Raw genomic sequence first — 10479 nt, 5'->3', positions numbered from 1 at the left:
GGGAATACACCCATGGAAATCCGCGTGTCATGCGGGTCCACGTGTGCAGTATTATAATCCAGAAATAAAACGAGCAGTTGCGATTGTAATCCACGAGACAACGGACTGTGCTCACGCCGGTGTAAGGTGTAAAAATCAGAAGAATCTACAGGAAATTTCAAAATGCAGGAAACGTCTATTGCTATACAAAATAATATTACTGATTGCCGTATCGACTATAGTGCCTACCATACCTATTTGGAAATAGGCGAAATAATTGTATAAATATGTGCCTTTAATACAAAGGAAGTTACATTACAAGTCGTATTTTGAGTACTAGCGTTGTGACAGCCAAATTGACTCGTTCTATGGGTATAACAGATGCTTTTAATATCATATTTACTTAATATTTATTTCACATGTGAAAATGGCACAAATGAATGTGAAGAACGTCACCAAATTTTCATTTATTTTTTCGCAAACTTGTCATTAATAGCCTAGGGTGTTGTGTAGGTCATTGTGGCTTGAAGGTGACCGTCTGTTGGTGCCAACATAGTGTGTGTGTGTGTGCGTGTGTATGTGCGAAATAGCTGACTGTCGACCTATTCGGCTTTGTGGTCCAATTTTGTGGTCCCTTTATAGTATCCTATATGGTATCGCGCAGTTGGGAGGTGTCTCCGACCACCTGTCCTACATACGTGAAAGCATATTTTGTGTTGTCTTGTAAACGCTTATTTCAGTCAGCTCTTTGACAAACCGAAAACGCTGCAGTCGTTTTAGTGCGCCTAATTTTGTCGGCGCTGCTTGAACCGATAGTTTAGGCTATTTTTAAAAGTGTCAGACACACAAAGTGTATGTGAAAAATAAATACATTTGTCACACGGCATGCAAACACCGAGCTATTGATTGGATAGGTGCAGCTGTATAGTGCGGTCTAACTAAAGATCTAATGCTCACTCTTACATTGACACATTTTTTGTTATTTTGGTTCTGTGCTCTAGCACTTTGAGTTTGAAAGGATACAGTGACAATGAGGTTGAAGTGCAGACTGTCAGCTTTAATTTGAGGGTATTTTCGTCCATATCGGATGAACTGTTTAGAAATGACAGCACCTTTTGTACATGGTCCCCCCATTTTAAGGTACTGCAAGTATTTGTTGAATTGGCTTCACAGATGTTTCATTAGGCAGGTGTATTCATTTGTGTCGTTAGTGAATGCAGTAGAGAGCTGTTGATGTCTCGTCTTGATTCTAGACTTTGCAATTGCCTTTGGAGATTGTTGTTGGGGTGTGACAACATGAGAAAGACAGCAGTGTCGATGCAAATTAAACTGGCCGTCATAAGGCTCAGAAATGAAAATCAGTCAATCAGGAACATTGCAAAAACCCTGGGCATGCCCAAGTCAACAGTTTGGTTCATCATTAACAAGAAAAAAAAACAACTGTTGAACTCAATTATGTCAAAAGACCCGGTAGACCGAGGAAGACCACTGTAGTTGGTGACCGGAGAATACTCTCTATGGTGAAGAAAACCCCCCTGACAACAGCCCAACAGATCAAAAACACTCTCCTGGATGCAGGTGTAGATGTGTCAAAGCCTACCATACATAGAAGACTACACCAGCAGGACTACAGAGGGTACACTACAAGATGCAAACCACTGATAAGCCTGAAGAACAGAAAGGTGAGATTACAGTTTGCTAAAAAGCGCCTAAAAGAGCCCCAAGAGTTCTGGAACAAAGTCTTGTGGACAGATGAGACAAAGATTAACATGTACCAGAGTGATGGAAAGAGGACGGTATGGATAAAAAAAGGAAATTCCCATGATCCAAAGCATACCACCTCATCCGTGAAACATGGTGGAGGGGGTGTTATGGCTTGGGCCTGTATGGCTGCCAGTGGAACGGGCTCACTTGTCTTCATCGATGATGTGACTGCAGACAGAAGTAGAACAATGAATTCTGAAGTCTACAGAAATATTTTATCTGCTCAGATAAAACCAAATGCCTCCAAACTCATTGGACGGCACTTCATCATGCAACAAGACAATGACCCGAAACATACTGCTAGAGCAACGAAGGGGTTTTTGACAGCCAAAAAGTGGAAAATCCTTGACTGGCCGAGTCAATCACCAGATCTGAATCCAATTGAACATGTATTTTACATGCTGAAGAGGAGACTGAAGGCAAAAAGTCCCCAAAACAAGCAGGAAATGAAAATGGCTACAGTACAGGCCTGGTAGAGCATCACCAGGGAAGTTACCCAGTGTCTGGTGATGTCTATGCGTCACCGATTTGAAGCAGTCATTGCATGCAAAGGATATTCTAAATGGTTCATCCGATATGTATCCTTTCAAACTCATAGTGCTAGAGTACAGAAACAAAATAACAAAATATGTGTCACTGTCCAATGAATTATGGTGCTCACTGTATATGAATATTTGCATGCATATTCAGCTCACAGGAATTAAGGAATGACCTTGACATTGTTGTGTGTTGGATAAGCAAATGTGACCGCATGAGCAAATTCATTTATGATTTCAGTTATTCAATCTGGTACGGTAACTTCTTGAACAAATGCCAAACCTACTTCGTAAGTGCTGGTAGAACAGCACTAGTATCACATAAAATAATTTTTCATGAAATGTATTTATTGTCATGTTTGTATTTTCATCAGAATATCTTCTAAACTGCCTACAGTAGGCATTGCTTAAAATGTATTCCAAAAATATGTCTTATTTAGCTTGTAAGGAAAATGTCTCACTTGTGACAAAGTGGAATCAAAGGGATTTTTTCCCCAACATGTCACAAGTGAGGTATTTTACTCACAAGCTAAACCAGTCACATTTCTTTGGAATAAATGTTAAGCAGTGCCTAGATAGCAAGATTCTATTGGTCAGAATCAGCATTGTTCTATTGGTTGTCACCATTTATTATTGGTGGAGCTCCTATCTGTTTTCTGTCAGAAAAGTAGTGGCACAGCTCTTTAATACTTTTTTCAGGGGGTTCCTAACCCTGGTCCATGGGCACTCCTGTGTACACTGGTTTTCATTTTGATCATGATGGCCTTCCATGAAATTTCAATTGGCATGCCTTCTCAATTTCACCTTCTCCCTTCATTATACTGTATATACAGATGTGTTATCACTGTTTATCAAGATGCCCCATGATATAGAAAATGTGAAGGTTTTGGTATATATATATAAAAAAAAAGGTCAGAAATGTCTATCTGTAGCTGAAATTACTGAATTTTTTTCAAGAATCCTAAAACAACACTGCCCTCTGGAGGCTGTTAAAATATCTAAATATTGCAGTTAAATCAGCAGTTAATTACTGTACTTAATTACTGGAGTTCCACCACTGGGGAGCTAGGGTGGATCCATGATCCCTTTACTCGGATGGGAGGGGGTGCAAGGCTCCCTGCTGCTGCAGAGCGGAGTGGTCGAGCAGGCGTATAGAATCGAATCATGTCCTGCAATTAGACGGGGCCATCCTGTTGGCTGCAGTGTAGATGAGGGTCAGGACTTTGAACCTTGATGTCTGGCACTCTGACTACTGAACATAAGTGCATCAACAGTTAAAACACCTCACGTATCCAACATGTAAAATATATTTATTTGATTTAATTTGGTAATTATTATCAAAGATATCAATCATCAAATTAAATCACTGAATGTGTTGATAGGCAGAGCAAACTGTTGGATCAACCTTTATCAAAATGTACAATTCACGACCAGATAAAAATTAAAAAATGTATGAGTTACAACAAATATTCGTGCCTAATCTGCCCACTTCCAACTAACTGTTACAAACGTCTTCTTTCCAAGTTGCCTAAACTGACTTAACTAAAAGAAATAGGCATATTTCATCTAGTGAACGAGAGGAGGGTGGAAGGAGATGGACACCCCCTCTGACACACACACACACACACGCAGACACCTACTCAAGCACACATTCACACCTCAGATGGCCCCAGTTCCTGCTCTTATCTCCAGGCTATGCTGGTTGAGCGGTTTGAAGCTTCCTATGTACGGAAGAGGATTAGGGCCTCAGAATTCTGACTTTATTCTCAGAATTCTGACTTTAATCTCAGAATTCTGACTTTAAAGTCAGAACTCAAAAATTTTTTCACATGTGGCCCTAATCCTCTTCCATACTTAAAAACATATTTTCAGCAACCATAATTAATACTGGCTTTGACAAAAACAAGCTACACCAGTGGGTCCCTAGTTCTGTGTTCACGTCCCAGGTTGAAAACCACTGGTACAGAAATACTAACGTTTTTTTTGTTGTTGTTTGTTTTAGTTTTTTGGAGATCTGTAAAACAATGATTTGGTGATTCAGCAAGGAATCTACGTTTTTATTAAAACAATCAATGAATTGACCAATATACCCGTAGCTGATCACACCCACAAACTTCCCACCCCCTCCTTGATAGAAATGGTACAGCCTTAAAACCTTTGGAATTGGATTGGGTGTATACTACTGAATACATACAATTACGTCTTTGCTAGGCGGGGATTGAAGAAGTCTGGTGGACTGTAGCTTTTTAATCAGGAAGTAAAATCTTCGCTTCAATTTTTTTTCTTTATTTGAAGATGTCAACACCAGCCAGAAGACGTTTAATGAGAGACTTTAAACGGTATGCTACGAGGCTTGGAAACAGTAAGGCTTTTTAGGTGTTTTATACAAACCAGGACTAAGTAAACATGGCGACGGTTTAAAAAGGTCTAGCTTCATACTGGGACTGAAAGTACGCAAATTTCGCAGCGTGTCATTTCGGTGGATTGCTTGGTTGCTGCGTGAATAAATGCGTAGGTCATTTCTATGGATAGTGGATGACGTTTGTTACAGAATTTCAAACAAGGATTTTTCCTACATTTTTAGGCTTCAGGAAGATCCCCCAGCCGGTGTCAGTGGAGCCCCGTCTGAAAACAACATCATGGTTTGGAATGCAGTCATTTTTGGGTGAGTTGCCACGCGAGCTGGTTATAGTTAGGGGCGGCTAGGTTTCCTTCGTGTGTACGCTGTACTGCAGTGGTTCTTTGCTCGTTTCCATGCTTGCATTATAATCCAATGCAGTTATTTAGGGTGATAAACGCTAGCTAGCCTGTCCACCCATTACCACTGTACCAAGAGTAAGCTTCATGTGGCAGTTGTTGATAGTCAATTTATTTTTCAGTATAGTCTATTGATGACAGACAAGTGCCGTTATAACACATGGAGAGCAGTGAACAATGATCTGTGCTATGAAGCTATCAAACGTTTGCCAGCTAAGTTTGTGACGGCATACTTTGATAACTCCAGTGCTTTCCCTAGATTCTTAAGACTGGAGTTGCTTTCCCACATTAAGTCCTTGGTGAGGGCTCTCCAAGTGATCACGTGCCAGTATGTCATCAAGCAGTGATCCTGAGACTGAGGGGTGGTCAAAACATGGGGCCCACAGAACAGTTCTGTGATGGGGTCGGCTTTCAGTGTAAAATGGGAATCTCAGTGATTGCATCTCAGCTGTGGCATGATACTGCTGAATACTATGAGTTCCTGTTGGGACTACAGACAACTTGAAAATGAAAAAAATGTTGTGGATAAAAAAATGTCCCAAAAATCAAACATCTGCTATCTCCCTAGAGTTTAATAGTACTTTGCTATTTTAATAAAATGAGCATTATTTGCATGTCTTACTCACCAGGACCAGGTTCTTTCTCTGTGCTGTAGTGCAGCATTATGGAATGCATAAAAATAATGGGATGCAATGACACTAACATTTGTGTTTAGCCGTAATGACACGGTGAGGTCATAAAGCTTTTCTGTTTTTCCCCAGCCCGGAGGGAACACCTTTTGAAGATGGTGAGTGCTGATACTGTTTCTGTTTCTTCCACCTACATTTTCACACTTTCCTCTTGACTTCTTTTAAAATTCCTATCTATCCATCTTCCATTACACTGTATTGCATTTCAGCATTCAGCAGAAGCTCCAGAGGGACTTGTATAATGAAATATTTGTGCACAGTCTATTTATGCACCTGAATATTTTCCTGAAACATTTAGATCAAGTACTTTGCTCAAGGGTACCACATTTCACAGTTTCTGCTTCTGCCCTCCAAATCTGGTTTCACACCCTTCTTGAGAGAGCAGTCTCATGCCATGTGGACATACCTCAAAGATATATATCTGTATTGCAAATATGGAATGTCCCACTTTTAAGACTGGGTCTGTCTGGGGCAGGAACAGAGTTTTTGGATGAATGGGGAGAGGGGGGCTTTGGCCTGTGTTATCTCCTCATCTTCTGCAACTGTGGTTCTGGAAGATTCATTCATTTTATTGTGATGCTGGTTTCATGCTATCTGCGATCAGTAAACTTTAACACTGCATTGCTGCTCTTTTATATTTTGTATCAACACTTTGCGTTGATATCTACACCTTCCGCATTGTTCTATTTTTTCTTTCTATATTAATATGGTTTTGATTCAGCTCCACGATATCATTTTCCTTCCTTGAAATCCAAGTGTATTATATTCATATTAAAACTTTGAATCCTTGTTAAAATGTAGCTATTTGTAAAAATTGTAGTTAGTACTGTAGTTGTTAAAATGTTGTTTGATGCCAGCCATGACTATTCTGGTATTCATTTATATGTAGCGTGTATGTAAGGGAACTTGGTTTCTATTGTTAAGCCTTTTACATCAAGGAATTGAATGTGCTACAAATAGTGCGCATTTATGTGAATTCTAGTGAAAGATGGTGACGGGTAGCTTGCTAATAGTCATGAAAGTGCCTGCATCCCTGTGATCACTGCAGACACATAAAATGAAATGTCAACATGGCTGCTAGTTTTGCTGTCATTAACACTCATAACCGGGGAAGTTGTGTTTTTATTAATGTTATTTTGTTTTCAGTAATTGTGTTTTTTTTAAATTAGTTTAACAGGTGTAATGCGCATTAATCAACACTTCAGTTTGCACATTTCTTGTAAATGTGCTGTTGAGCCTATTTTCATCCATTAACCCTGGGCTAGTTACAAAAAACGGCAATAAATGTTGCCTGTTTCCTGCTAGCTAGCTTGCTAAAATAGTCATGTTTTTTTTGCCAAGTAGCCTATTAATGTTATACTAACATTAGCTCACTTAATGGAGTTAGTCAATAAAGATGGTGTGAACTTGCATGGTAAAGAATGGAAATTAAAAGAATGAATGTTGTCCGTGCTGTATTTCAGTTTACTATGCTTGGTTAATTTAATTTAGTTAAGTGATGAGATGCCATTTGAACTTACATGAGGCGCCACTGTATTTGGATTTTTTTTATCCAGTTAGATGTTATGACCTCAGGCCTAGAATTTAATTATTTTAAGGGCAAGGCAACCTATTTTATGCACCTGCAGTGCTACAGTTGTGCATGCAGTGTAGTGCTCCAAAAGTGGGAACACAGATGCAAACGGCTAGCTGCCCATGTTTCGGAGGATGCATGTATGCTAGTCTAATCTTTCAGACTGATGTCTTCAGTGGGGTTTTTACAGTTATGACTTACCAGGGGATGAATAAAAGGACAATGGGTGTTGTTTTTACTTTTACCCCTCGCTCGGTACATGTAACTTGCTTTGCTCTCTTCCCTCCAGGTACCTTTAAACTGACAGTAGAATTCACAGAAGAATATCCCAACAAACCACCTACAGTTCGCTTTGTATCCAAAATGTTTCATCCTAATGGTGAGCTTCCAGTCATTCGAATGTCATCAACTTCACTTGTTCAGACTCGCCTTTTTGATAGTACATCCACAGGAAACATCTAGTCTGCAAATATGGTGAATAATCAGGGTAGTGTGTCATGGTGAAGGGTGTGTTCAAGACCTTACTTGTAGACTTACTGTAGTTTGTGATAGTAAGATTAGCATTATAGTCATTACCTGTAGTTTTTGATTGTTAGGTATGCATTATAGATTTTACCTGTAGTTTGTATTTCAGGTGAATTTGAGACCTTTAGAGAATAATTTTTGCTATTGCATGCCGTGTTTGTTTTTTCCAGTCTATGCAGACGGTAGTATATGTTTGGACATTCTTCAGAATCGCTGGAGTCCTACCTACGATGTGTCTTCAATCTTAACTTCTATACAGGTGGGATTTGTTTGAGATTTTAAATAACCACATCCATTTGTGTTGGGAGACAAAGCCTGCCTATTTTCTGTTCTACACAGAGCAACATCAGTGGAATGGAGGAATATCAGTAATTTTGTATGAATATCAGTTTGTATGGATCACAAACAGTTAACTCCAAATAAAGGCCTTTGCACATGGAGACATACTTTTCTTGGAGCTTTTTTATACATTTGGAAAATTAGTCAAATCTTTATTCTCTATGATTACTTGTACACTACTTTTTGTCTTGCAATAATCCGTCATTATTTTATTTGTATTTGGTTACTTGAAAAAATAGACTGTTGGTACAATATTTTATTCTGAGAAGACTACAAAATGGGGGGAAAATAGTTGGTGTAAATGTTTTTAAAAAATTAAATTCAGATCTTTTTTTTTTATCTTTGTGTTGTTTATTCTTATCAGACCTGGTGTGCAAAGACTTTCAGACTTGGATCTATTTACAGTACAGATCGCTCTGTTGACTCCGACTGTCTGTTGCATGATAATATTAAGATAATATTTAGATGCCGTTAAGCTTTTTCAAATAACAGTGTTCAAGTAATTATTTTTTCAAACATGTACAGCTTCATAGATCTCACTGTCCTGGTGACGCCTTCTCCAAGATAACAAAAACCAGCCACTTGAAAGATTTCCATGGCTGAAATGTAATCTGTCCCTCCCTCCATCTCTCTCTTGTGCAGTCCCTGCTGGATGAACCGAACCCCAATAGTCCAGCAAACAGTCAGGCAGCGCAGCTGTACCAGGAGAACAAGCGCGAGTACGAGAAGAGGGTGTCAGCCATCGTGGAGCAAAGCTGGCGCGACTGTTAACCCTGCCCCCGCTCCCAACGGACACTGTCCCGCCCACACTCCCTTCTCTAGAACCTTCTCTTTATTCGCTGTGTAACCCTGTCCTTGCCCTGGCCCGCCCCCACTGCAGTCACCCCGGAAACCGGAACCACCACAGGACACCTGGGTCACCTGCAAACCCTTTCTGCTGCTGCTAGGCTTCCCCCCCCCCCATGCGGTTTTTATGCCAAGGGTTTTCATGTTCTGGTTTTCTACGGGCTGAAAATCAGTCTGGTTGCCTCTGCCTGACTGACTTTAAACTTTAGGCCTTCTGACTTTTGGTGCTTGTTGCGATTTATAACCAAATCCTGTTCTAATTATCAAATAAATTACACATCATGTTCACATATAGTGTGCTTTACAAGCACACGTTTCACATATAAAGCCTTTATAAAGATATCAAGACAAACACAAAAAAGTATTTGCGTTTGCCATGCTGTTGATCAGTTTGATGGTACTGTAGTGCATGCTTGTTTGTGGTTGGAATGTGGAGGTCAGAATGACAGAAGAGATGAGGAGTTAAGTCTGAGTGGAGTTTGTTCTGAAGTGGACTGGAGTTACTCCCAAAACTGTACCACTCAAATATCTATGCTTTTCACCTGGCTGTGAAGCACTGCTTCACCGAGACTGTTTTCACCAAGGACGTATGACCTCGAGTCCAAACCGGACAGTGAATGGAGAGTTGAACTTGGGTATATAACAGAATCGCAGGGATCTGTTTTGTCTGCTTTCTGTGCGACAATAATGGTGTGTTGGGTTTTTTCAGTTTTTTTTTTTTTTTTGCAAAGATCATTTACTGAAGAGAATGTTCAAGCCCTTCTCCCTCCTATCTGGACCCCCTGTCCACCTACCTGACTGCCCCATTCCATTTGCCCCTGGATTCCAGAGTGACAGTATGATGTGCAAGAGACTACATTTTCTCACTTGTAAATAAAAAGCTTTGACATTGAACTTCAAGGGCAACTTTGTAGTTCTAATTTTAAACAAAATGCTGATTGGCGTTGAATGAAGCAGATACACACCCTTGAACGATATACACTTGAGTAGCAAAATTATAAATTATTTTGTGGAATATTTGTAATAACAATCACACCAGATTTTGCACCATTCATGCTTGAAGCTTGAAATAATGTCATTAAAATGAACCTTGACAACAACAGTAATATATAATCCCAAACAACAAAAATATAAGTCAGTCTATTAGCTCCAAGGCAGGTACAACACCCGAGAGCTTATTATAAACTTTTCCATCTCAGACATATTAATGAGAAAATGGCAACTTTTACTGGAAAATCTTCAGGGAATTTACAGGGAATAAACTTAATGTGGTGAATTCTCAAAAACGAATCTGCTTTCACTTCCCAGGTGACCAAGTGACTGCCAGTGACTTGATTTTATTTCCTATTAAAATGTAGATGTTTCAGTTCAGCATGAAATTAGTTCCTGAACAAGACCTGTTGAACAGAAATGATTTACATAATGTTTCTTACACTCAGCAGGAATCGGTAGGATGAGATGAGCGAAGATT

At 39.6% G+C, this 10479-nt stretch overlaps 1 protein-coding gene across 3 annotated transcripts; it reads left to right on the top strand.

Annotated features, from left to right (window-relative positions):
* Nucleotides 1–4459: 4459 nt before the first annotated feature.
* LOC135262371 (ubiquitin-conjugating enzyme E2 A-like) lies at nt 4460–9902 on the top strand. 3 transcript variants are annotated; one of them, XM_064349418.1, is made up of 6 exons: nt 4460–4618; nt 4864–4944; nt 5798–5823; nt 7588–7677; nt 7994–8082; nt 8805–9902. In XM_064349418.1, exons 1-6 carry the CDS (start codon nt 4575–4577, stop codon nt 8931–8933), a joined length of 459 nt encoding a protein of 152 aa, XP_064205488.1. In that variant the 5' UTR covers nt 4460–4574; the 3' UTR covers nt 8934–9902. The 3 variants fall into 3 exon arrangements, with proteins under 3 accessions (XP_064205488.1, XP_064205489.1, XP_064205490.1); XM_064349419.1 differs by having other exon boundaries at nt 4502–4641; XM_064349420.1 differs by lacking the exon at nt 4460–4618 and adding an exon at nt 4674–4790.
* Nucleotides 9903–10479: the final 577 nt, after the last annotated feature.

This window comes from Anguilla rostrata, chromosome 9 (genome assembly GCF_018555375.3).
Source record: "Anguilla rostrata isolate EN2019 chromosome 9, ASM1855537v3, whole genome shotgun sequence".
Taxonomy (NCBI): Eukaryota; Metazoa; Chordata; class Actinopteri; order Anguilliformes; family Anguillidae; genus Anguilla; species Anguilla rostrata.
Note: the sequence above shows the minus strand (reverse complement) of the source record. Positions and strands in the feature narration are given on the sequence as shown.